We start from the raw sequence: 27,511 nt of genomic DNA, 5'->3' as shown, positions 1-27,511 counted from the left end.
GCTCTCTCTCCGGTCAGATGATCCAGCCATTCATCCTGCGGCGCTCCAAGCGAGAGGTGGAGAAGCAGCTGCCCAAGAAGTACGAGCACATCCTCAAGTGTCGCCTGTCCGTGCGACAGAAGAGCTTATACGAGGACGTCCTCACCCAGCCCAGGTGAGGCACAACACACACACACACACACACAAATCTGAGGATACGTAGGAATTTCTAAGAAGCATAAGAAATAGATGCATTTTATAACAGAGACCACTGTCAAGATATCTGATCTTATCTCTCAATAGACCTCTAAAGTTTGCCATTTTTGCCCATATAAGGAGATATTGAATCTTCCTATTTTTCTTAAAAAAAAGAAAAATAACATGGGGGAATTTGAATTATTGCATTTGTTAAACTCTCACGTGGTCGAAGAAGTCTGGAATTCAAGCGTTTTTCTCTCTTGCTGTTGCTTTTGGCTTTTGTCATCTGAACATCTGAGTCATCTGAGAGGGTGTTGTCTGTGGTTTCCTGGGAACATTTGCAACGATTGATGGCACTACACTACACACTTTTGTCCTCTGCCTTCGAGTAGGTACTGTGATCTTCGCTACATTAAGACGGCAAAGTTTTGCTACCCCGGAGCTAAGTTGCAGTGCAACTTGCCATAGGTAGTTAGCTTCGATTATGGGCAAAGATGGCAGCTTTGGGTCCATTTTGGAGCGAACTTCAGAGGACTATTGAGGTCAGTCAAACATGTTCATCATCACTGCTACATGACTAACCCCCCCTGTCCTCTGTCTCCCACTAGTGCCCAGGAGGCGCTGAAGACAGGCCACTTTGTGAGCGTGCTGCAGGTGCTGATGCAGCTGCAGCGGATCTGCAACCACCCGGACCTGCTCCAGACGCGGGACACGCGCAGCTCCTACACGTGCCAGCCGCTGGTCTACAGCACCCCCTCTCTGCTGCTCGACGCACTGCAGCGAGACCAGCGCGAGGTGAGGGAAGTGAGACTGTGTGTTTGTTTGTTGTGTGTGTGTGTGTGTTTGTTTGTTTCTGTTGGCCTGCTGGGGAGAGGTGGTTGTCATATCATTTTCAAACAAAGTGTGCCTATAGGGAAAAAATGTCATTCAAAGTGATGGTATCTGGGTGTGAATTGCAAGAATAAGGCCAAAGCACCCTCCAGCTTTTAGTGTAAAAAGCTAAGCTTTGACTGTTTATTGTGAAACTAAATGTCTGTGTGTGTGTGTGTGTGTGTGGTAGAGCTTGGACCTGTCCTTGTTCGACCTGATCAACAATGAGAACAAGCTGAGTCGCTATGAGACTGAGGAGGTCATCCCCAAGCTGAAGGTGACCCGGCAGCTTATCGAGGAGATCCACAGCGCCCCAGAAGCGCCAGCCCGACCCAAAGCCTGCAAGATCAAACCCATGAAGTATGTAGTGTGCACACCATTCCACACACACACACAAAGTACACATGTATGTGGATGGACACACACACACACACACACACACACACACACACACACACACACACACACACACGTGGATAGGCATACAAAAATATGCACTATCCACTGCACAAAGGCCAAGATCAACACATGAAAATGCCACATGCTGCCACATTTACCCATATACAGATTATTCCACCACTGGGTGTTACATGCCAAATGTGTAACCTTAGGATAAGACCGTCTTAAACTTTATTGCCCTAGTTATTCCATAGCTGCCTTTTGAAGTGAAAACATGTTGCCCTATAAAACTACTACTATCTATAAAATACTTTGACGTTTTCTCTTGGTCAGTCTTCTGAAGCTCTACACATGGTATCTTCCCAGGTTGTTCCAGCCTGTGCAGTATGGCACCAAGCCCGAGGGCCGCCTGGTAGCCCTGACCGGCACCAGCCCGGCCCACCGGACCACGGCCAGCACTGCCGCCCCCACCACTACCACCGCTGCCACCGCCACCTCCGGAGCCACGGCCCAGCCCAGGGGCAAGTCACCGGTCACTACTACAGCCTCCACACAGGGTAAGAACACAAATACACACACTCACACACACACACACACACACACACACACACACACACACACACACACACACACACACACACACATATACACACACTCACTCCACACACAACAAACACACAACCAGTTGAACATTAAGAATGGTAATGGCAATGTTTTCCATGTTTGTGCTGTTTGGGTATGGACATTGTATGTGTGTGTTAGATGCAAGTTTTGCTGTAGTGTCTACTAAACCTTTTGACCACAGGCCCTTGGTGCTTTATTGCTTGGATTTTACTAATGAGTGTTAAAAACTGCAACTTTATCACTAATGATATAAGACTTGTGATATAAGCTTTAATAACTGGTTGCATTTTGTGTGTGTATATGTGTGTTAATGGTTAATGATAACATTTTATCCTAATAAGAACCCTTGAATGCACTTTCATGATTTAGGGGTCTCTCTATCATTAAACAGTCGTGGAAAATCTAGTCATTGCAGTCATTCCATTTTGCCATCCCTCATGCCATACAGGCTACAGACAGCCCCCAGTGTTACAGTACTGTTATTGTCTCAGATGGCCTTCCTAACAGTAGATCCCTTGACCCCCTCCGCCCCCCTCCCTCCTTCCATTATCACTCCACAGCGGTTCAGATGGCCTCCTCCTCTTCCTCCTCTGCCCCTCCAGCGGGGCGGGGGGGCGTCCCACTCCCTGCCCCCCTCCCCACGGGCGCTGTCCCACCCCGGGCGATCGCGCCCCCTCAGGCCCTGCAGCCGGGCCTGGTCTCCCAGAGGCTGGTCCTCAGCTCCCAGGCCCAGGCACGCCTGCCTAGTAAGTGGGCTCATCCATCACCCTCTTCCTCCCTCCCTACCCACCCCCATCTCTCTCTCTCGTGCTCGCGCACGCTTGCTCTCTCTCTCTCTCTCTCTCTCTCTCTCTCTCTCTCTCCTGCTCTCTCTCTTTCTCGCTGAGCACCCCACACGTGTTCATCACAGCAGACGAGGGCAGGTGCACTACAAGGCAGAGAAGAGGGTGAGCGAGAGCCACCAGGAGGCTGCTCTTAGCTCTATTTGAAAAGAGCTGCTTTATGACACAAAAGAGGCAACTGAAATATGAAGTGCATATGATAACACCACTAATACAACTAAAAGGTTATCTGATGATAAATGAAAGTTGACCCTAAAAATATGTTGGTCATGTTGAGTGCATATTGAAAATTCATATTATGTTTTTTTAGTTTTTTAGTATCTAGTTATATAAAACATTACCATACATGAAAGCACAACTATAGACGAAGTCCAACTAAGATTAAAATGACTGGAGAGCTCAAAGGACTCTGGGAGCTGTAGTCCTCCTGCTGGTGCCTCTCTCAGCCTCTTGTCCCCAAAGACTACTGCATGACCAGCACCCCTCATCCCCCTCAGTAGCCCACCCTCATTCCCTCCACCGGCCCCCCTCCTCCTCACCCATTCCCACCCCCTGTCCCCCAGCCTTGGTTCTCTCCTGCTCCTCACCCCCAGCCTTGGTTTTCTCCTCCTCCTCCTCCTCCTCCTCCTCACCCCCCTCACCCCCAGTCCTCTCCTTTAACACTAATCCCTCTTTGTTTCTGAGCCTGCAGAGACACGGGACCAGACCCCTTACAGCACCAGTTTCTCTTTGATCCCCCTCCCCCCCACACCTACTCTTTTAGTTGATTAACGTATGTTGTTGTTTTGTTGTTGTTGTTTGTTTGTTTGTTGCAGTTTTGGTTTGTTCTCTTTTCTGGACTCCTCTGTCTGGGCACTGCCAGATGTGCACTGCTTCCAAGCATGATGCAGTGGCCATGCTTCTCTCGGAGGGGGGTCCCCAGTGCGGCCTCACCCCCTTACCCACCCACCACACCAGAGACCCTCTCAACCACACTGCCTCAGAGCTGAACTCAACACACACACACACACACACACACACACACACACACACTCACACTCACTCACTCACTCACTCATTTAGACCAGTGTTCTACTGAGCACACACCCAAGGGTCCAGGGTCTGAGTGACTTAAATGTCATGACTAAAGTGTGCGTGCCTTGAAGCTCTGTGCAGACTTCCATGTACCCACCGATTTTATTTATTTTATTATTATTATTTTTTTTTTTTGTTACCACGCAGTCTACGCTGCAAAAGCCCCTATGTGCGCATGGACAAACTCTAATAAATCTTATACCCTATAATCAAGGCCATAGTGACCAGGCACTTTACATAATTTACATTACTGAGCCACTAATGATATCATCATATAATCAGGTCACATGCACCAAAACACACAAGGTTAAGAGTAGAATCTGTGGGTCCCCGATTCCCAGTATGCCTAGTGTTAGTGGATGACCACCAGCCATACTGGGGATAATTGTTGGAACATCCAGATCAGCTGATCTAATCAGGCTCTGATGGCGTGTGGTTGAGCAGGCGGTGCACTGCACTTAACTGACAAACTGTGTTTGTTTCAGGCTTCTGTCTGTGTTGAAGACTGCTGTGTTTTTCTTTTGGTTGCCTCTGACCCCACCCTACCCCACCACCCTGTAGGGTTTAGTGACAGTTTGACAAGACCCACTTGGTTTTAACCCACCCTGGTTGTGCATGTTCTAGTTGCGTTGGTCACACCTTCAACTAACCAAGACACTGTTGGATTTGGATTGTTGGGATTTTTGGATTTGGATTTTGTTTACAGCCACATTTTCATGACTGATTTGTGTGATGTTTTTTTAATTTAAGCTTTGTGTGTGTGTGTGTGTGTGTGTGTGTGTGTGTTTGGTCCTGTCTCTGTGTTTTTGATGTGTGTTGATCTGTTCTTCCCTGTAACGTTTGTGTTTTTTTGCGTTATTCTTGTTGTTTGTCTGTCTGATTTTGTGTGTGTGTGTGTCTCCTCTTTTTCCTGTGTGTGTGTGTGTGTGTTCTCCCCTGTTGAAGGTGGAGATGTGGTAAAGATTGCCCAGCTGGCGTCTCTGGCGGGTGCCGGTGGTGCCGCGGGTGGTCAGGGCCGTGTGGCCCAGCCGGAGACGCCAGTCACCCTGCAGTTCCAGGGCAACAAGTTCACGCTCTCGCCCAGCCAGCTGCGGCAGCTTACCACTGGCCAGCCCCTGCAGCTGCAAGGCACTCTGGGTAATGTACAACCAACATTCATACCTCTTTCTTATATTCCCCACCTCTGTTCTGCTCTCTCTGACTGGACTGTAGCTGACTTTCTATTGTCTAATTTTTAGTCTGCATTTTGTTTTTTAATTTTAATTTGTAGTATACCTTTTTAGTCTGCATTTGTTTCTGGTTTTTAATTTGTAGTAGACTTTTTAAGTCTGTGTTTGTTTTTGGTTTTTAATTTGTAGTGGACCTTTTGTAGTTTACTACTGTCTTCATTAGAGAAGACAGACCTTACTGTCCGGCCAAGGCTCAGGCCAATCCAAACTTTTCTCATCTGTTGTTCCACGTTGGTGGAACACACTGCCAGTTCCTACAAGGGCAGGGACATCCCTCTCCATTTTCAAAAAACTCCTGAAGACCCAGCTCTTTAAAGAACATCTCCTCTCATAGCACCACTTACAACAAGTCTTGCTGATCCCAGCACTTAGCTGTCTTGAACTGACACTCAACTGTTTAAAAACACCAATCACTGATGCACTTATTCTTACTGTACTCTACCATTTTTAAATTGTCCTAAAATTGTTGAGAGAATTGCTTTAAAACTTAACCGTTACCATGTTGTTAGTCGCTTTGGTTAAAAATGCGTCAGCCAAATGTAATGTAATGTAAAAGATGATGGATGTGTTTTTCCTGGTCAGGTTCTTCTCCCTTTCTACTAAGTCTATCAACCCACAGTTATAGCGCCACCATTGTAACTCTCTCTCTGTCTCTGTCTCTGTCTCTCTCTGTCTCTGTCTCTGTCTCTGTCTCTCTCTCTCTCTCTCTCTCTCTCTCTCTCTCTCTCTCTCTCTCTCTCTCTCAGGTAACATCCTGCAAATCGTCTCGGCTCCGGGCCAGCCGTTGCTTCGGCCGCAGGGCTCCATGGTGATGCAGACAGTCGCCACTCAGCCGGTGGCCGTGCCCAATGCCACCCCGGGCACCCCTCCGCCTGCCTCCGCTGCTCCCGCTGCTGCTGCTGCCGCCGCCGCCACCTCCACGACCACACATCCAGGTGAGGCGAGAGGTCCGAGGCATGAAGTCACCTCACTACAGACATTCACCCTTAGCACTAAAACAGTACTTAGCACAGTAAAAAAGCGAGTCCAATAAACGATGGGGTTTTATTAGTAGATCCATAGATCTAGAGTTGTAGCGCATAAACACTCATGTATAACTGCCTGCATCAATTAAATCTGCACCATGTTCAGAATGAATCTTGCGGTTGTACAGGAACGTCAAAGGCCGTGTCTGCACATCTTCGGTACACTAGTATTGATTGGTGTGTTGTGCTTGTGTGCAAAAAGCCCTGACTTTTCTATCACGTTTTTCCCCCCACAATGCACCTGGAGTAGCAACAGGTACCCTCTCGGCCACCACTAATGCCACCAACTCTGCCCCTCCAGACACTGCAGCCAATGGCAAGACCCCTACCTCCACACAAGCCATGCAACAGGTGATGTCCACATGCAATACACACATCATTTACATCTTTAACCTTTCTTTTTAATATCTTTATACAATTTTTGTCCATGTATATGTATGCATACGCCTATGTATATGCGTACATGTATATGCATATATGTGCGGATATATTCTTGTGCAGTTTTGCCTGAATATGTGTGGATGTATAATCATGTTTGTGCACAGTTGACTGTGACTAGTTTGTGTGTGTACATATGCACTAATGTGTGTGTGTGTGTGTGTGTGTGTGTGTGTGTGTGTGTGTGTGCGTCCTGTTAGGAGTCGAGCGAGGAGCGCCTGCAGCTCTCTCGGGAGCGCCTCACCCGCCTGCTGACCGTTAACGAGCGCCGCTGCTCCCGCTCGGTGTTCTACGGCCGCGACCTCCTGCAGGCCTGCTCTGCACTCTCCCACCGCCGCCCGACGCACGCCGCTGCCGCCTCCGTGGCACAGCCCCAGTGGAGCTGGGTGGGCAGCGCCGGCTGCCAGAGGGCCCGCCAGACCTGCGTGGGCACGGTGGCGCCCCTGCGCTCGGCCCTGCTGTCCCGCACGGACAGACAAGAGGCCGGAGAGGACGTCACCAGAAGGTATGAGACGAGCGCAGGCTGAGGGGGTCATCATGTAACCCCAACCCAGTGTCAACAAACTCCGTTCTCTCTCGCCGGAGGCTGTCTGGTGCTTCTGCTTGGCTCTCGTGTGCATGCAGTCAGGTGGTGGTGTTGGGTGTAATGCATTTTAATACCCCATTCACTTTTGGTCTCTACCATGGAATCTAGCTTTTCTCTCTGTCTTTTCCTCTCTGTCTTTTCCTCTCTTTGCCTCTGTGTGTGTGTGTGTGTGTGTGTGTGTGTGTGTGTGTGTTGTTGGTTTCCCCTTCTAACACCGGGATATGCTGTCATCTCGCAGCAGTCCCGGCTTTTTCACGGGGACAGAGTAACGAGCGCTCTTCCCTCCCTGGAGGACGCTATTCCTCTTCAGGGCCTAAGAGATGCCGACAGTGATTGTCTGGAATGAACCGCATGGCTGTGCTCCAAATGTTCCAATTACTATGCTCTCTGCTCTTCATCTGCTTCACAAGTGGCACTTCATGCTGTGACTGATACTTTCTCATTCTCATCCTCCTCTCTGGCCTCCCTCATCTTGAAATTGAATCGAATTTGGTCCATCGTCTGTGGGTTTTGTTCTTGGTTTAATTTTTGGATATGGAGACTCCTTTTGTCATGAGGAGCCTTCAGTTGAAACTTTAATAAAATGTTGCTCGCTTCGAGTTAGGCTGTGAGAGCTCGGAAATAATATCCAATTTCTTTTATTTTATTTGATTTATTTTGGTCCAGGTTCTCCTGTGTGGTTCCTGCTGCTGTAGCCCCTCCTCCACAGATGTACGCAGCCAATCCGCCGGCTCCCTACAGCCTGGAGCAGAAGTCCCTGACGCGTCGCCTCCAGGAGGCCGCTGCGGCTTACTCCTCTGACATCCGCCGGGCGGCCTGTGTGCCTCTGGTGTGCCTGCCCGACCGGCGGGCCCTGGAGGTGGACTCAGGTCAGTCAGTCAGACAGACGTGGCAGATGGGTTTTCATTTCTGTTCCCTTTTATAGTGAGATTGTTTTATCAACATGAGTGCCTCACCCCACCCCACCCCACCACCACCTACCCGCCGCAGTCTATATATGGAGAGTTTAGTTCTGAAACGCTTTAAAAACGTTTAAATTAATTTTCATAAATAATTTTTTACATTTTGTTTTCAAAGTAATTTCAGTAGAGCTGTAATTGGGTATTGTTGTTTGATTTGTTTTTACTCAATCACACACAATATAATAATACTCAAACACAATTGCAGTTTTATTGACATTACCTGAAATACACAATTAAATTACATGACTTTAAAAAATGGCATCCAAAACACATTCATCAAAAATGGAGATAATAGTCTTTTGGAACCAAACTCTTAGCTTTTGATGACTAAGAAAGTCCATATGTTGTTAGTAGAAGTGAACATGAAGTGAGGAGCTGTCATCTGAGATATCTGACCTTTTGGTGTGTGTGTGTGTAGGTAAGCTGGAGGCTTTGGCCATCCTGTTACACAAGTTGCGGGCGGAGAACCGGCGTGTGCTGATCTTCACCCAGATGCTGCACATGCTGGACATCCTGGAGGCCTTCCTGGACCACCGCCTCCTCACCTACGTGCGCGTGGACGAGAGCCTGAGCAGCGAGGAGCGACAGGTACGGCCGATCTCCGCTAACACCCTTCATCATCATCAGCATCATCACCTCTCATTCATTCATGTGCTTCTGCTTGGCTCTCGTGTGCATGCAGTCAGCCAGGTTTTGGGTGTAATGTCTTTCAATACCCTTATTCCCTTTTGGTCTAACTAGCTTCTCACTCATTCTTTCTCACTCACTCACACTCGCGCACACACACACACACACACACACACACACACACACACACACACACACACACTGGTTGGTTTCCCCTTCTAACACCGGGATATGCTGTCATCTCGCAGCAGTCCCGGCTTTTTCACGGGGACAGAGTAACGAGCGCTCTTCCCTCCCTGGAGGACGCTATTCCTCTTCAGGGCCTAAGAGATGCCGACAGTGATTGTCTCGCATGAAGTGCATGTAATGCATGTCCAAATGTTCCAGTTAATATGCGCCGTGCTCTTCGTCTGCTTCAAAAGTATCACTTGATAGTGTAATTGATGCTTCATGCTTCTCATTCCCATCTTCTCATCCCGGGCCTTTCTCATCTATACAATTTCACCCATTGTTTGTGGGTATGTTCTGGGCTTACTTTTCTTGGCATGTTCATCTCTGTGGTTGTATTTATTTTTTTTATATTGCATGAGTGAATTTCTAACCTATGGCCTCAACAATGATTGGCTAGCACAGTCCGCATCTATGGGCGCTCTAAGAGGTTTGTATGATACGGATATCCTTTGTGTGTGATACTGACTCTGCTGGTGTCCTCCTAGGAGCAGGTGAAGAGCTTCAACCGGAACCGGCAGGTGTTCTGCACCATCCTGACCAATCGCTGCTGCTCGGCCGTGGGGCCCGTGCTGGACGCCGACACCGTGGTGTTCTACGACACCGACCTGAACCCCAGCATGGACACCCGCACCCAGGAGTGGTGTGACAAGATCGGCCGCTCTAAAGACATCCACATCTATAGGTCAGTGGCCAAGAGGTTTGATTTGTGCTGCCTAGTGTATCAAAAAAAAAAACACACACACATCATTGTTTTGTTTATTTGTCTTTGTTGAAAGTAAAAGTGGTCAGGCATAAACATTGATGAACTTTAGTATTTAGAAAAATCTGGGTGTATTGAAAGTTTCAATTATACAATTAGATGTTTGTGCTACTACAACAAGTGTGTGTAACTATTGCAGATTGGAGAGTGGGAACTCCATAGAGGAGAAGCTGCTGAAGAGCGGCACCAAGGACCTGATCAGAGAGGTGGCAGCCCAGGGCACAGACTACACCCTGGCCTTCCTCACCCAGGTGAGTGGCCCCCAACGCACCCTCACATAGACAGATGGAATTATGGGATGAGAGAAACAGTGTGTATTGTACTGTATATTATGAATTTGGACGTGCCTCTAAAGGTTGCCTCCTGACTTACCCACCTTTCTCTCTTATTCTCTCTCTCTCTCTCTCTCTCTCTCTCTCTCTCTCTCTCTCTCTCTCTCTCTCTCTCTCTCTCTCCCCCTCCCCCCCCTCCTCCAGCGGACCATCCAGGACCTGTTTGAGGTGGAGGCGGGCTCGGGGGAGAAGGTGGAGGAGTTTGTGGTGCTGCACCAGGAGCCGTCCGCATCGGAGGCCATCTCCCCCCGCGTGGCGCGCCCCTACATCCAGGCCCTCAACCACATCAGCCTGGAGCCCACGCTTGCCGACACGGAGGAGGAAGAGGGGGCGGAGGAAGACGAGCTGGATGAGAAGAAAGAAACGCAGCAGCAGCAGGAGGTGAAGAAGGAGGAAGCAGAGGAGGTGGAGGAGGACGTGAAGGAGGACGCCTTGCATTTGGAGGAGCTCACTGCGGTCATGGACCAGGTACACTGGCCTCAGTAATGACTTGTAGTAGCCGAGTGCAGTGGTCTAATATCAGTCTTCAGTCTGATTATACTATTAAATCTGTAATGTAATAACATCCGTAATGTAAATTGTGTAATCAGACTGAAATCCAATTTTATGAAATCTGAATAAATAACCTTGAGTATTAGATTTCAATCCGATTAAACCCTTCATGTAAATAATACTTTATTTGAAGATCATCATAACTTCTGAATGGAGATGTGTCATCATGGAATCAGATTTTTTACTGGTTCGCTTAGCATATAAACTGGAATATTCCGAATTCTGATAATGGTCCGATTGGTGTTTTACCGTAATCAGATTATTCTGCACTTGTAACGGCATTGATTGTGTGAGTTGAAATTGTGATTAACCTGCAGAGTAGGTAGTTTCCCTCCTACTTTATCTATTTCAGGTGTGCACCACAAACGCTGATGTCAGCAATGCTATTCTCAAGTGGAATGTCATTGTTCAGTGCTTTATTAAGCTGTGAGTAATGGCTTCTTTCCTCTTAATTCCCAGCTGACGCCCATAGAGAAGTACGCCCTGCACTACCTGGAGTATCTGCACTGCAGGGAGGATGAGAAGATGGCCCAGGTGTGTGGCTTCCTCCTTCCATATTCGCCCTCACACTGCAGAATTGCATCCACACAGCACACACATTGAACATAGCATAGCAATAACCAACATTTTCCAAATGGGTTTTTCAATAAAGTGATGAATATCATCATTAGTGATGAAAGCTGTGCAGACTGGTATAAGCAGTGCAGTGATTGTGTGTGTGTGTGTACGTGTGTGTGTTCAGGAGCGTATAGAGAGTGCCAAGCATGGCTGGGAGCTCGAGCAGCAACAGAAGCTGAAGGTGGAGCAGGAGGAGAGGCTGATCATGGAGGAGGAGGATGACCTCTTCACTTACACCAGAGAGGATGCCTACAACATGGTAGCTAGCACCGCAACACAGACGCCACACTGAGATGAGCCGTTATTCCCGTACTGTCTTGCACATGCTAATAACGTTTTTTTCCTCTCCCCATCAGGAGTACGTATTTGAGCATGAAGATGGCCAGACGGAAATCATGCCAGTAAGTTTATTCGTCTACAATGTTGGTTAATGGAGCACACATCTGTAAAATAGCAACGCCATCGATTCCCACACAGAGCTATTACATTTGTTTATTGACTGTAGTCAGACTAGCAGGCTACCCACACTACTAGCAATTGAAGGACTTGCCCGTTAGAATTGCTACTTACACATCTCATTGTGTTTTGTTTGCAGCTGTGGACCCCACCGACACCGCCGCAGGATGATAATGACATCTACATTGACTCAGTCATCTGCCTGATGTACGACACTGCACCCATGCCAGAGTCCAAACTCCCACCTGTATACGTGCGCAAGGAGCACAAGAGACTCAAGATGGACCCATCTGGTGAGTATGACCCCCCCCACACACACACACACTCAGCCCCCTCCCTTTCTCCCGCTCTCTCTCTCCCTCTCCCTCTCTCTCTCATACATACACAGAACTCCTGTTTTTATCACCACATATTATTATCCATATTCAGTATCATGTTCAGTGTTCATGCTTTGTGTCTAGGAACTAGATCTTGTGCTTGTGCCAACCTTGTGTGTGTGTGTGTGTGTGTGTCTCCATGTCCATCTCTGTCTCAGCGGTGGGCCGTAAGAAGAAGAAGGGGCATGGTGAGGCGGTCATCCCGCCGCGTTCCCTCTTTGACAAGGCCAGCATGCTGAAGGTGCGTCGCGAGGGCAAGGAGCAGAAGAAGAACTTCTCGCTCAAGCAGCAGGCGCCCTTCCCCAAGCCGCTGCCTGCCCTGGTCAAACCGGCCGCCGAGGCCGGACAGGACAACCCCGAGTGGCTCATCAGCGAGGACTGGGCACTGCTACAGGTAACACCGAAACCCAGCATACCTGAGTGGAGAGAAGCTCCTAGTCTTTATCCTTCTGCTTTTTGGTCTGATGTCCACCTTTCTTTGTTTTTCTTTGACCGTTTTTTACAGTTTTCTGGTGTTCTTACAGTTTTCTGGAGTTCTTGTTTGTTTGGTTTTATTTTTTGTTTTGTTTGTTTTTTTCTAGCAGAATTGGTCCTCTTCCCACACTTAAGTTTAGATGGAGACTTGATTGTTTATCTGTAGTTGTTAATAACTAAAAGTTATTGCAAATAGAACGTATGAATACTGAATCTACTGTGTAGCTGTCTAGTTCAGATTGTTGAAAGCTGTATGTTGGGGTGTATGCGTATGGAACGTGTGGGACTTTAACTGTGCCCGCTGTGCTGTGCTGTGCTCTTCTTCAGGCTGTGAAGCAGCTGCTGGAGCTGCCGCTGAACCTGACCATCGTGTCCCCGGCTCACACCCCCAACTGGGACCTGGTGAGCGACGTGGTCAACTCCTGCAGCCGCATCTACCGCTCGCCCAAGCAGTGCCGCAGCCGCTACGAGAACGTCCTCATCCCCCGTGAGGAGGGCAAGGTCAGACACACACACACACTGTTTTTTCACTATAAATCAGTCATAGGCCTATACATTGACATTAGGATGAAATACAGCCATTGCATACAATATTTCTATACAATTTACCTTCTCACAATGGCATGTTTGATTTACCAGCACAGATATTTTAATACTTTTGTGAACACAGTCTTGTCATTATGGTTTGTGTGCTAAGAAACATACTGTGGAATATCAATCTTTTCTTTCCTGTGTCCCTTTAGTTGATGTACGAGGCTAATCCCAAGAAAAAGACCAAGAGCATTTATAAGGTAGGAGACATTTGTGCAGCGTGTTAATTCTCAGGATCCGTTCGGAGTTAAATGGATCAGTAAAGGCAGTCAGTGTTTTATTAAATTGTTGGCTTATGGATGGCTAAACATAAATATGGTAGCACTATATATATACATTGGCCATCAACTTTTTGTATGTGTGTCTGTCTTTGCCCTGTGTGTGTGCAGTCCAAGAACAGTCGCCCTCTGCGTACGTGCCAGATCTACACGCAGGACGACAACGCCACCCACATGCAGCTTTACAGCAGCCGCTTTGAACTCATGAAGATCATCGCCAGCAAGAGGAGCCCCCCAATCAAACCACTGTAAGACATGCTCCACCACATCACATTACCTTACGCCACTACTTGGGTGAATTTCCTATTGTGATGCGGTGTTTAGAACGTCAATTCTTTTTTTTTTTAATTGCGCACCTATGTAGTAGCTCCAGTTTTTTGGCTGTATCACACTTGTATTTTAATTCGCCAAACTCGTTGGGAAGTTGAAATGTACGGTCATGTTGCTTTAGAGCTATGAAATAATCTGACAGACATTCAGGACATAGCAAAACTGGCTGTTCAACAAATGCCTTGTTGTCCATTATCCCTTACTTACACACCCTAATCAAACCACTGTAAGATGAGGCATGCTCCAACACAACACATCTCATGACCTTACACACCCCAATCTGACATGAGCTGACATACCTCTACATACATCTATCAGATGAGCTCCTGGTATTGCAATTGTTGCCTCATCAAATCACCGGAAGATATTGTAGTAATTATCCAGAGAAGGCCTATGTACCACTGTGCAACAGAAACCATTGCCCAGTCAACCTGATTCACGTAAGCATCTGTTTATTGGGACTTGCCCATTACAAAACCCCTAGGTAAGCACCAAATGTCCACAAGCCCAAGCCTGTGGACATTTGGTCCAAAACCCAAGGATGCTTTATACAGAACAGTCAGCACATATAACAGACGCTTTGTATAGAAGAGTCAGCACATATGACATAAGGCTAAACTGATGTCATATATTATTTCATGGAAATTACAGCGTACCTTTCCACCAATATGATCAGTTGGCTTCCTTCTAAAAACCCTGATTGGTTTACGAAAACGTCAGTCACCTGCTGAGGAGGCGAACTCCCAATTCTGATTGGACGTGTTGCGTATAGGAAACAGGAGGTCCTTGGACCTCGCTTCTAGCATAAAAGATGGAGCACAGTAGCTCCTTCTTCAGATTTTGCGCATCTTCTCACTGGGAAGTATCTTCTGTACAATATCCATCCACTCTACTGTGCAGTGGTACATTGGCTTAGTCTTAGTCAGGCTGTGTCACTGTTGTGGTATTGTGAGTAAACTTCTATTGTCAACCGTAACTCTCTTGTCTCGGCTCTTGTCTTGTCTCCTTGGATCAAGTTTTCTTCAGAGTGCTAATTGGTCTTTTAGTGAGAGTCTGGTGTGGGTTTTTTTCACCACAATATATCTGTAGCATCATGAAATATGTAATATCCTAGATCGCTACGCTGCTCTGTTAAGTTTGGTGTAATCACTGCTCGGGGTAACTGTGCCATCTGTTTGTCTAATGATGGGGAGTGCCCGTCTCTGATGTAATATTCTCCTTGTCGCTTTTGTTTTGTTTTTTTCAGACTGGGTATGAATCCATTCCAGAAGAACCCCAAACATGCCTCTGTCCTGGCAGAGAGGTAACATCAACCTTCATAATTCATTCTAAAATGAATTCAGTTGAATAGAATCAAGTTGAAGCAAATCAAATTGTACCCAACAAAAAGTGAAGCGCTGTCATGACCTCCCCCGCCCTGGTCTGTTAAGGCCGGGTGGAAATTGGGTTACCGTGAGGGATATGGGTTGCGAAATGTGTGCGTGCGTGTGTGTGTGTGTGTGTGTGCACGCATCTCTGATATGGCAGTGGGACAGTACTTTGTGGACGTTTACATCTGGTCCTCTCTCCATTTGCAGTGGGATCAGCTACGACAAGCCACTGCCCCCAATCCAGGTGGCCTCACAGCGAGCCGAGCGAATTGCCAAGGAGAAAAGGTGTGTGTGTGTGTGACAGTTTTTTTTCCAGCACCTTTTATAACATCGAAAACATGTGAATATTAGAATAAGCTGCTTTACTTTCCCATAAAACAGCCAAGCTCTTTGGCTTGGGTGTATTTTGCACTGTAAAAATGAGCCAAGCAATCCATTAAAATGTCAAGCCCTAACAAACACTCTTCAGGTCGGGGAGTAAACCAGACCACCACGTTCTGTAAACATGGTCCACTCATGGAAATTACTGCATGGCGTACCCCTTGCCCCAAGGCAGGTTTGACAACCTATGTGTTAGTACTAACAGCACCTTCCTCTCATCTCTCTCTCTCTCTCTCTCTCTCTTCCTCCTCTCGCTCCTCTCCTATCGTCCCCTCTCCTTTCGTCCTGGCTCTTCTCTCTCTCTCTCTCTCTCTTTTTCTTTTTTTCTCTCTCTTCCTCTCTCCCTCCCTCCCCCCCTCTCTCTCTCCCTCCCACCCTCCTCCCTCTCCCCCCTCTCTCTCTCTCCCTCCGTAGGCCCTCGCCGAACAGCAGCGGGCCCAGCAGCTAGCACAGCAGCAGGCGGCGGCGGCTGGAGGCCCCCAGGCCGGCGTGGTCCAGCCCCAGGTGCAGGCGGCTGGGCAGGTGCAGGCGGCGGGAGTCCCTCCGCAGGCCGCCGTGGCTGGAGCAGCCGCCGTGCCGAACACCGCAGTGCTGGTGAGGAGGAGACACACACACACACACACACGCACACACACACAGCCATAATCAACGCTATTATCATACTAATCGTTCTAAAGTGCAGCTGCTAAAGTGCAGCTGCTTTATGTGTGTGAACTGAATGAGTTAACATCTGTCTGAATACACACACACACACAGCCATAATCAACGCTATTATTGTACTAATCAATCTAAAGTGCAGCTGCTAAAGTGCAGCTGTTTTATGTGTGTGAACTGAATGAGTTGATATCTGTCTGAATGACAGTCGTGTGTTTTATTGTTTTGTTTATTTTCCTCTCCAGGCTGGAGCTATGAAAACCACTGGAGCTGGCGCGAGCATTACATCAGGTAGGGTCTGGTCTTGTAATGCTTGATCTTCATTGGTGATGTGTGGTGGTGTGTAATTGTTTTCTACTTCTGTGTTCAGTGCATGTTCTGTGTTCTGACCTTCTGTGTATGGGTGCCTTTCAGCTACAGTCGCAGGGAATGTGATCGTAAACACCGTGGCAGGAGTTCCCGCCGGGCAGTTCCAGGCCAATAAACGCTTGGCCTCCCCAGTCATCCCGGGACCTCTGTCTGTACGTAGAGCCCGCTCACACACACCACACCCTCCCATCACTCTGCCAAGGTTATTGCAGAGCCAATAGATTCATGCAACTAATAATACGTCCTCTGTAGATGCATCTGCTTTGCAATTGAACTGTTTGTCGGATTATACTTTCAGCCTCTAGTTGCTTGTTCATATGACTGACCCTCTCCCTCTCTCTCTCCCTCTCTCTGCACCCTCCCTCTCTTTCAGGCGGCGGGTACGGCCACGGCTCAGGTGGTGCACGCGCAGCAGAGAGCCGTCCCAACTGCAGCTGCTCCCGCAGAGGTCGCCGCCATAGCAACCGGCCACGTGGTCCGAGCGGTCACCCCAGTAACCGCCGCCGCAGTCGTGTCGACCAATCTCACCCCGGCCCAATCACAGACCCGCTCGCTGGTCACTCCAGGTACTCCAGATCCACAGTGTGCGCACTCTTTGTCCTCGGGTCAGTGAGAGGGCCTGTTCAGTTAATCCGCTGTGATCCTCTGTTGATCTGGGTACTGCTTTGCAAAACAGCTTTTGAATTTCAGGACTGCGATAATTGATGTCCCCTCGTTTTAAGACAAAGGGAGAAAAGGGCTTTACAAAGTGTGAGCAAATCCTGACTGCCTATATCTCTTTCTCTCTCCCCTCCCTCTATCTCTTACCCCCCCTCTTTTTCTGTCTCTTTCTTTCTTTCTCTCTGTCTCTTTCTTTCTCTCTGTCTCTGTCTCTCTCTCTCTCTCTCTTTCTCTCTCTCTCTCTCTCTCTTTCTCTCTCTCTCTCTCTCTCTCTCTCTCTCTATCTCTATCTCTATCTATCTATCTATCTATCTATCTATCTGTCTCTGTCTGTCTGTCTGTCTGTCTGTCTGTTCCTCTAGCTGCAGGTATGCAGCTGCCTCAGGGGAAGTCCATCACTCAGGCTCATCTGCAGATTCTCAGGCAGCAGCAGCTCCAGCAACAACAGCAGGGAGCCTCGCCTCAGATCAAAGCTGTGGGCAAACCACAACAGGTACACACACACACACATGCAGTACAGTAACCATAACAATTCAAAACAAACTAACAAACCACTCTTACGCACTTACACTTACGCACGCAACCTGACACAAACCTCTTTCAGACTTAACCACACACTGACACACCCACACGCGCACTCACCCATACATACATACATACATACATACATACATACACACACACACACACACACACACACCCACTCACACACTCACTCACTCACTCCCTACCTGTGTATGTCTCTCTCTCAGGCTGAGCTGCTGAAGCTGCAGAAGCAGAAGCTCCAGTTGGCGCAGCAGCAACAGCAGGTGGCAGCAGCTGTAGCAGCCGCCCAGGGTGCCCAGCCCGGCGCCGCCCAGCAGCAGGCCCAGCAGGTCCAGGCCGTCCCCTCTGCCACCCAGGCCAACCCCCAGCTGGCGGCCGTCGCCGCACCTAGACCCGGGGCCGTGCTGACGGGCACCGTGGCCAACCTGCAGGTGGCACGCCTGGTGAGTGACGAGGGCGTTAAAAAGTTCTCTGACAGTGGGCCCGAACCCAGGTGCTGGCAGGACCGCTCAATATTTGAAAATATGATGCATAGTCATTTTAAAAAAAATCTTTTCAATTCAGGCACAGAAATGTTCTGTGCTTTAAGCCCCTTGAGTGACAGGGAGGGCTGCTTGGAGGCTTAACACCAAGAACGATAACTATATAGCGATAACTATATATAAAAATAACTATATAGCAAAAACTATATAACAATAACTGACAGTCACCCCAACGATAACATTTTTCATGACTCGTTATAGTTTGTATGAATGGCCCTTAACGCTTCATGTGTGGTTGTACTGGAGGTGAAAGCGTGTCATGTTAAAACAGTGTGACAAAACATATCCTGCAAGCCAATGAAACCACAGGCTGTCCTGGGTGTGGAGGTTCTCTATTGAAACAGGATGCTGTGGTTGTGTTTCACTTTAAACCAGGCAATCTGGAGGACTACAAAACATAGCTAATAGAAAATGCCAATGTCCTCCACTATCCGCACGAGTGGAACGCTCGCATACAATACAGAGGATGTGGGCTTTATTTAGGCCCATGTTTCAACAGCCGGCCAGCTCTACAGAACTTATCCCTGTCTATTACTAGCCACGTTTACATGGACACTTTTTTTTTTTTTTGTCGTCATTCCAATAAAACTAAACCAATTGAAAAATGTGTGCCGTCTGTTTGCATGGGTTACGCTCTATTCCCATCCGGTGCTCTCAATCACTTTAGAATCTTTGATCAGAATAGCCGTTGTTGCCTACTTTTCCTGGAAGACAGAAGCAGTCAATTGGAAAAGGAACGAACTACACCACCTCTTTCATTCCGAACAAAATTCTGATCGGATCAGGCATTTTTATCATGATTGAGGTGTTTAATACTTTGTATTCCCATTGAGCCGTTACTCCGTTTCTAATCTTATTAAAAGTGTCCATGTAAACGTGGCTGCTGTAGTGTTGTCCTAGTTCTCGGGTTCAATATCATGTGGTAGTGTGTGGTTCGTGTCCACACTGTCTCTCCTGACCCCTTCTCTCTCCACTGCTAGACGCGTGTGCCAGCCCAGGGCCAGCTCCCGGCCCAGGCGGCCCAGACGGCGCAGGTGGCGCTCTCCAAGCCAGTGGTTTCGGTGCCCGCTGTGGTGTCCTCCGCTGGCGTCACCACCCTGCCCGTCACCGTGGCTGGCATCAGTGTGGCCATCGGACAACCCCAGAAAGCAGGTAAGGGTCTGTCCTGTGTCCTTCTTTTCATTCTTTCTTTCTTTCTGTTTGTCTCTCTCTCTCTCTCTCTCACAACCTATGTGAAAGCAGGTAAGGGTCTGTCCTGTGTCCTTCTTTTCATTGTTTCTTTCTTTCTGTTTCTCTCTCTCTCTCTCTCTCCCTCCCTCTCTCTCGGGTAGTAGTGAGTGAGTGTGTGTGTGTGTGTGTGTGACGGTCTTGTCTCGTGTGCTCGTTCCACCAGGTGGCCAGGTGGTGACTCACCCGTTGCAGGTGCAGCAGGTTCAGCAGCTCCTTCGGCAGAAACAACAGCAGGCCGCCGCTCAGGCAGCCGCCGCCGCCCAGCAGAAAGCAGCCCAGCCCCAGCAGAGCCCCGCCGCCTTCCAACAGAAGGTACACACACACACACACACACACACACACACACACACACACACACACACACACCACAATCAGTAATGCAAACTCATACACAGACACAGCAACGTAGTCTCATCATCCACAAATGTACAGACCCTTCCCCCCCTTGTGGCATTTAACACTAAAGAACAAGATCTTGCTGCTGCTGCTTGCCATTTGAGCTATGTACTAGGACCTTAGCATCTATCTATAAAGCAAGAAGCGTCTGTGGCACGCATATCTCGCTGACCGTTTGTCAGGCTGACCTAAGATTTCGGATCTGGCTCGCGCGTGGCACTAAGGGGTGCACTCTCGATTTTGAAGGTTTTTGAATGCATATTTCAAAATATGCTTATTTACGTTTGACGTTTATCGCTGCACTGCACTGTTTCCAAGGGGACCAGTTTCAGGGGAACTCCACCCCATGTCTATTGTGTGGCTAGGTCTCACTTTGATGATAGTCAGTCGCAATTTAAAACACGGATTACTCGGAAACCGCTTGTGGGTTAAGATGCAAGATGATTATCTTATTATTATAAGATGTCTGACCTCAACAATAAAGACTCCCTGTATGCTGTTTGCTTGCATAAAATGATTACGTGGATTTGGCAACAACACGCCAACAAACCCGGGTATGTAGTGACCACTCAAAATAAAAGTATGTGCAATAAACTAACGATTCGAATAGCCCAGGCTACTTTGGACTTGAGACTTTGACTAAACAAACGACAATTCCGACTGCAAGGTCCCAAATTGAAACGAACGATAGGCTAATGCCACATAGCTAACGTTAGACAACATCTTGCAGTCTGAGCGACGTCACTTATCACGCCATCAAAAGTGTGCAATAAACTGACGCTTGGAATAGCATTAGGAAGTTATTTAGTAAGCTTAATACACATTTAGCCTTAACTCAAAACAGTTGTTAGGCTTATGTCTGTAACAAGGCTGAGACTAACGCAGCAAGTTGTTGCGGTAGTATATACTGTATATAATGTAGCCTTTGCTAACAAATGCTTTTGCTTAGGTCCCGTTGATGTGGACTCTTAAGTGGTTAGCCTTTGTATGTTATTAGTGTTTGTTGTGATTATATGAATTTATATACAGACATTTAAGGAACACAACAACCGGAACAAATGCCCAGGTTAACAAATGCTTAGGCCCTGTTGAAGTGGACTCTAAGCGGCTAGCCTTAGCATGCTGTTAGTATTTGTTGTAATTATATGATTAGCATTGCACTCAGTGACATCTCTATGTGGGTCTCTGATGTGTGTGGTAGTTGGCCACGGGGCAGGCAGCCCAGGCAACCCAGCAGCAGCAGAAGGTGGCGTATGCCGCCACCACGCAGCTCCAGCAGCCAATCAAGACGCAGTACTACACCACCATCGCCCAGCCCCAGAAGAGTCCCGCCACACAGCAGATACAGGTAAATATACACACACACACACACACACACACACACACACACACACGCACACATGCACACACACACACACATACACATGCACACACACACACACACAGAGGTGCCCCACAATCCAGTACACTAGCCACAGATGCAGTACAGACCATGGGCTGCCAGGCAGAAGGTGGAGACACACTGTGCACATCTATGCATCCCCAACACAGACATATAGCAATACATGCACTAAATACAGACAGCGTCTGTGTTCATTCTCATCCCTCAGCCTCATCCAGCCTCGCCTCATCCATCCAGCTGAATAGAATGTGACCAAGAGTGTCCGCTTACCAGAAGCTTTACCCACAGCTGTGTCTGGAAGCACTACATGAAAATAGATGTGTTAAATACCTTAGATTGAGTATAGGCCCCAGCTCTGTGGCTGGCTGTCTGTCTCTGTCTCTGTCTGTCTGTGTGCTTGTGTCCAGTCTAGCAGTGCTTTGTGACTCATGTCCTGTTTGCTTCTAGGTTGCTAAGCTTCCCCAGATAGTACAGCAGCAAACCACAGTAGCCAATATCCAGCAAATAGTGTCCTCTCCCCAGCAGGTAAGAGATACAGGGCTTTTGTGTGTGTGTGTGTGTGTGTGTGACTGTCCCTCCCACACACCATGCGAGGTGTGTGTGTGTCTGCATGGGTGTATAAGGTCAGCCTCCCTCTTGTACCCCATCAGACAGGGCAGTGTTCTGGAATGCGAGAGTAGCTATAGGAACTGTCCCAGTGCTCTACTCCAGTGTCATCTCATGCTCATGCATCCTCTAGTTCACGGTCTCTTCCGTCTCCCTCCTGCCGATCATCACATACGCTTCATCAGTCTCTCTCTCTCTTTCATCCCATCTTTTCTCTATCTCTCTTTATCTCTCTCTCTCTCTCTTCCCTTTCCTGCGTGACTTTCCTTATCTGTCCTGTCTAATTCAGTCTAATTTAGACCGACTCAGCAAGAAGTCACCTCGATGATGATGATGTTCTGGAGAAAGTCTAATTACCCCCCCCCTCCTTGCCTCCCTTCTTATCAATTTGACTCCTCTCTCTCCTCTCCCACTCTCCTCTCCTTCTCTTCCTCCTCTCCTCGCTCCTCTCCTATCGTCCCCTCTCCTTTCGTCTCTCCTCTCTCTCTCTCTCTCTCTCTCAGATCCAAGCCCAGCCACAGGCGGTGACCCTGCCCCAGGCGGCGGGGGCAGCTGCCGGCTCGGCGGTGCAAGTGATCCCGGCCGCCTCGGCCGCCGCCGCCGCCCAAGTCGTCCAGCAGAAGCTCCTGCAGCAGCAGGTGGTCACGGCAACGGCCTCCGCCTCGCCACAGATGCAGACCCCGCCCCAGCACAGCCCCTGCACAGCAGGGTGCCACGGCAACCCAGGCGTCTGCCGCGGCAACCTCCGCGGCGGCCGAGACCCCCGCCCAGGCATCGCTGGCCCAGGGCAAAGGTCAGGGACGCGGCGGGTCAGCCGTGCGCTCCAAGGCCCCCGCCAAGCCCAGCGGAGGCAGCTAGAGGAAACCCTTCATCCTCGTCATCCTCTTTCTCATCTTCATCACCAAGGAGCAGATCTCCAAGCAGGAGCATGAAGACACATACAGGGTTAGGCCGCAGGTGGACCACTCACAGTGGCCTACAGACGGGTCTCTGGCCCATCTGAGAACTAGCACACACACACACACACACACGTGTGCACAAACACACATATTCCAGCAGTAGGGATACATGTGCTCATGGACCATTCACCTGGTCAACCAGACGGACTCAACTGGCCTTCCCAGTCTTTGTGTTGTCCTGGGTGGAGTAGTGAGTGGAGCATATCCATGGCAGATATTCAGTATGCAGTAGAGCTGCGCTCACCCACATGTGGGTTGGGATGGTTGTAAGGGGGTGTGTTTGTGTGTTTTAAAGTTTTTGTCATTGAGGGTCCAGGTGAGTGTCAGTCCCCTGGCCAGTATCACTCGAATTAACTTTTTATCCCCACACACACACACACACACACACACACACACACAGCTTTTTTCTCTTCAGCCTCACTCTGTTTCTCTGTGTGCATAATTCAGCAGTCAGGACCTTCCTTCTGATGGTCCTCTCTAATTTCTATTGTGTGTGTGTGTGTGTGTGTGTATGCGTGTGGCGGTGTGTACACACTCCCATCAGATCAAAGCGCTCCCAGTGATCATGTGAAGGTGTGGTCAGGGCTCTGGAGTCACAGATCCTCTGGGACAACTCTACTTGTTAGTGTGGCTCAGCTCGCCATTCATGGACTATTCATATATTTGCATGCAACAACAAAAAAAAAGAAAAAAAAAAAAAAAAAAGGAGAATGACATGGAAGCTTCTAGAAAGTCTCTCAAAGCTGGCATAGTCACACCTAGCCGCCCTGTCACCTTCTGTGTTTTTGTTGATAATTTTCTAAACTTCTATACTATTCTAAAAAAAAGAATCACCCCGTTTTTTCTTTTCTTTTTTTTTTTTTTAATAACGGCTCCATCACCAGGAACAGGTGTGGTGTAATTTGATGTAGCAGAAGAAGCGTTTCCCTTCATAAATATGTAATATATATAATTCCTTATTGATTATTGTCGTGTGGTAATTGTAATATAGCGGATTGTGGTTTAGTATGTCTTGCAGAAGGCTAGGCCGCTAACGCTAGCTTTGAGAGACTATGGACGATGACCGCGGTGTGTTCACGTCGGCATACCTCAGAATGTGTTTTTGTTTTTTCCCTCTTTGTTCCTCCCACCGTTGGTGGACTATGATCTGTTGAGGGATGTCAGAATGGGGTCTTGCCTTGCTGATAATCTGTTATAGTGGTTGTACTATAATCATACATCGCATCACCAGCTTGTACGGAAGAGAAACTGCATTAGAAAATATTGCTTGTTTTGTTTTCATAATGTGACCGTTCATCAACGACTCTTTCTCCCTTTAAATATCTGCCATGATGCTTTTTTTATCGTGTATCTGATGTGACACTGTAAACTTGTATGTAAACATTCTTCAGTGTATGGTTTCCGTTCTATGTCCTTTTTAAAAGCAGTTGATATGTGTATGAGTGTGTGTATACGTGCGCATGTGTGTAGGTGTGGGCAGGGCAGACATGTAAATAATGATGGCAAAACAAAAAATCATTTGTACATGTAAAGTAGTTGTGTTTTCATTGGAGTTTTTTTCAGCCAAACTGTATAAAGTGTTTTCATTTTTATACACAGTCACCTGGTCTGGGCTTCCTTAATTCTCTGATTTGATTTGTTCTCACTTCCTGATTTCTCCCCGCTCTCTCTCTCTCTCTCTCTCTCTCTCTCTCTCTCTCTCTCTCTCTCTCTCTCTCTCTCTCTCACACACACACACACTCTCTCTCTCTCTCTCTCTCTCTCTCTCTCTCTCACACACACACACACTGCATTTCCAGCTGGCCCAGGTCTGATATGCATGTGATGGTGTTGTTTTCACCAGTAGAGAGCACTGTGGCATTTTTCCTGCTCTTAAATGAACAGTAGAGCTGACTTTCCTTCATGCACACACACACACACACACACACTGCATTTCCAGCTGGCCCAGGTCTGATATGCATGTGATGGTGTTGTTTTCACCAGTAGAGAGCACTGTGGCATTTTTCCTGCTCTTAAATGAACAGTAGAGCTGACTTTCCTTCATGCACACACACACACACACACACACACACACACACACACACACACACAAATAGACACAGAAAGAGACGTACGCACAGAGATGCGTTTGTTCAGACACACATGATCTGCAGACACACTGATCTGCACGAGCCACAGTGCCAGGACTGGTTATATCCTGGTGTCCTGTGGTGCTTGTGGACAGAGTGCAGATTTATATTAGGGAGCCAGTACAGAGATGGAGGTGTACATATCGGAGCATTTGTGTGAGACGAAGGTTTGAGATGCACTGTTGAGACGCACCTGTGAAGGTGTGAGATGCACTGATGCACTATATAAATAATATTCAGGGGAGAATCCTTGGGTACATCTTGTTTAATGCTCGCTTTGTTGTGTATTGTTGAGGAGCAGCCGTGTGTGTGTGTTGTGTTGCACAGTGGAGCAGAGCTGCTGACCAGAGCATAGCTGTCAGTTCTTGAGAAACTACACTGCTCCAGACTGCAGTGCAGAAACCCTGAGACTCAGCAAAACCCTGCAAACAAACAAACACACACACAGTAATCCCAGTTGTGTACATATGGTCAGTGGCCATGGAGAAAACAGAAATGAATTAATTCTCAGCCATGCCCACTCCTAGCAAACTAGCTTTGAAAGCTCCTTTACAGCTGCAAACTCTCGGTGCAATATGTCCTTGTACCTGTTGGACAGGGTGCGGGGCGCTTCAACGTGGGCAGGATAAAAACATTTGAAACTGACTTTCCTTCATGCACACACACACTGCATTTCCAGCTGGCCCAGGTCTGATATGCATGTGATGGTGTTGTTTTTCACCAGTAGAGAGCACTGTGGCATTTTTTCCTGCTCTTAAATGAACAGTAGAGCTGACTTTCCTTCATGCACACACACACACACACTTGCGTCTTATTCAGTGTAATCTCTCTCCCCTACATAACAGTTCCCCCTCCTCTCCTCCCTTCTCTGCCTGGCGAGCGAGCCGCCCTCTAAGCAAACCAAGTCTGACAAGAGAGGTGAAGTGGAACGATAGAGTACAAGGAGAGAAGAAGATAGAGAGAGGAGGGGAGGCGTCTGGGCTAAGCTCTTTCCTAGATACTGTGCGTGCGCATGTGTGTGCACGTGTGTGTGTTCCCGCATCCGTGCGTGTTTGTGTATGCATGCGTGTGTGCCTGTGTGTGTGTGTGCGTGCGTGCGTTTGTGTGAGCATGCGTGGGAATGTGCATGTGTGAATGTGAATGCCGTGTGTGTGTGCATGCACATTGCTCCTCCTGATCACAAAAGCAAAGTGATCAGCATAAAAGAAGGTCCCATCACAGAGCCAGCCCTTACCCTTCAGACCGTCCATTTAAGTCTCTCCAATATCTCTCTGACAGGTGGGACTTGTTCAGAATGGTGTTGTTTCTTACAGTCTAGATACTAGAACAATTGCTATGGATCCCATTTTGGCTTTGTGATCTACTGTGCTTTTATTTACTGCATTAGATTGAGTTGATAAAGTATGTGTGTGTGTGTGTGTGCATGCTTGTATTGCATATACTTTAAGCATGACACATTGTGTCATTTAGTCCCAGTCAGTCCCACTGTGTGGGTGTGTGGTGGGAGCATAGCAATGCTTCTGACTGAGCTGCACTTGTAAGGACTGGTGGAATTACATCTTTTACATGGTCCGGCTGCTGTGTGTGTGTGTGTAGTGTTTGCATGCGAGAGCCTGTTTGAGTGGCCGTGCTCAAAGCGGCAAGTCACATCCCAAACAGGCCCTGGGCCAGCATTGGCAATTATGGCTCAAGAGGAGCATCACCTTGGAGATGGGCCACTCAAGGAAGAGCGAAATGAGATGAGATGAGATGGACGAGGAGGAGGAGGAGGAGGAGGAGGAGGAGGAGGATGTGGTGCTTTTGATTCAATGGCCTGTAGCGGCTCTAGCTGAGCTGTGGTGAAGTCCGGAGAGATTTGAAAGAGGAAGCAATGCGCACTTTAAACAGATAGATAGATAGATACTTTATTGATCCCCATGGGGAAATTCAAGGGTCTCAGTAGCATACAGACATCACACACAACATGCACTTACAGCAGAAATGGTAAACATAGGTATAAGTATAAACATATAACTAAACTCCACTGTACAATAAAGACAGTAGAAGATAAGAAAGATAAGAAAACTAACAAAACTAACAATACTAAATACACTATATAAATTAAATTAAGAAAGTCCAATGTGCTTGAGGGTGATCAAGCATAAGACGCTTGTAGTGACAGGGCTGGACTGGTAAGGTGCTAAAGGGAGTGAGTGTGTCATGGTGAAGGTGCAAAAAGTAGTCCAACCATAGTCCTTTAGTTATGTGTGCATGGCAAGGTGCTCAAGAGAGTGAGTGTCATGGTGAAAGTGCAAAAAGTAGTCCAACATTAGTCCAACAGTGCAAGAGTAAGGTCTAGAGACCAGCATAAATAATATGGACAAAAACATATGTGGTGTGTGTAAGATTCATGCCAGTGGTGAGGGTTTAGCCTTA

General features: G+C 47.9%; 1 protein-coding gene and 2 non-coding genes across 3 annotated transcripts in view; all 3 read left to right on the top strand.

Annotated features, from left to right (window-relative positions):
- Positions 1–24,569, top strand: part of ep400 (E1A binding protein p400) — a 41,196-nt gene extending 16,627 nt beyond the window's left edge. Inside the window, 36 exon segments of the mRNA XM_048242789.1 lie at positions 18–154; positions 786–972; positions 1,238–1,407; positions 1,813–2,003; positions 2,631–2,816; positions 4,932–5,123; positions 5,962–6,150; positions 6,491–6,591; positions 6,879–7,183; positions 7,931–8,133; positions 8,645–8,814; positions 9,570–9,766; positions 9,984–10,095; positions 10,321–10,644; positions 11,188–11,262; positions 11,471–11,605; positions 11,703–11,747; positions 11,942–12,095; positions 12,338–12,573; positions 12,981–13,154; positions 13,397–13,444; positions 13,634–13,770; positions 15,099–15,155; positions 15,430–15,506; positions 16,016–16,197; positions 16,503–16,548; positions 16,672–16,778; positions 17,000–17,192; positions 17,649–17,779; positions 18,039–18,275; positions 19,355–19,526; positions 19,768–19,916; positions 21,202–21,348; positions 21,850–21,927; positions 22,512–22,703; positions 22,705–24,569. Coding sequence (XP_048098746.1) covers positions 18–154; positions 786–972; positions 1,238–1,407; positions 1,813–2,003; positions 2,631–2,816; positions 4,932–5,123; positions 5,962–6,150; positions 6,491–6,591; positions 6,879–7,183; positions 7,931–8,133; positions 8,645–8,814; positions 9,570–9,766; positions 9,984–10,095; positions 10,321–10,644; positions 11,188–11,262; positions 11,471–11,605; positions 11,703–11,747; positions 11,942–12,095; positions 12,338–12,573; positions 12,981–13,154; positions 13,397–13,444; positions 13,634–13,770; positions 15,099–15,155; positions 15,430–15,506; positions 16,016–16,197; positions 16,503–16,548; positions 16,672–16,778; positions 17,000–17,192; positions 17,649–17,779; positions 18,039–18,275; positions 19,355–19,526; positions 19,768–19,916; positions 21,202–21,348; positions 21,850–21,927; positions 22,512–22,703; positions 22,705–22,866 — 5,598 coding nt within the window. The 3' untranslated portion in view covers positions 22,867–24,569.
- On the top strand, positions 7,464–7,595 carry LOC125295374. The gene has a single exon (XR_007193665.1). It is a non-coding gene; the product is annotated as a small nucleolar RNA SNORA49 (small nucleolar RNA).
- Positions 9,063–9,194, top strand: LOC125295373. Its single transcript, XR_007193664.1, has one exon. It is a non-coding gene; the product is annotated as a small nucleolar RNA SNORA49 (small nucleolar RNA).
- Positions 24,570–27,511: the final 2,942 nt, after the last annotated feature.

Source organism: Alosa alosa, chromosome 5, assembly GCF_017589495.1.
Source record: "Alosa alosa isolate M-15738 ecotype Scorff River chromosome 5, AALO_Geno_1.1, whole genome shotgun sequence".
Classification (NCBI taxonomy): Eukaryota; Metazoa; Chordata; class Actinopteri; order Clupeiformes; family Clupeidae; genus Alosa; species Alosa alosa.
The sequence above is the reverse complement of the archived record's forward strand: the minus strand, read 5'-3'. Positions and strand labels throughout refer to the sequence as shown.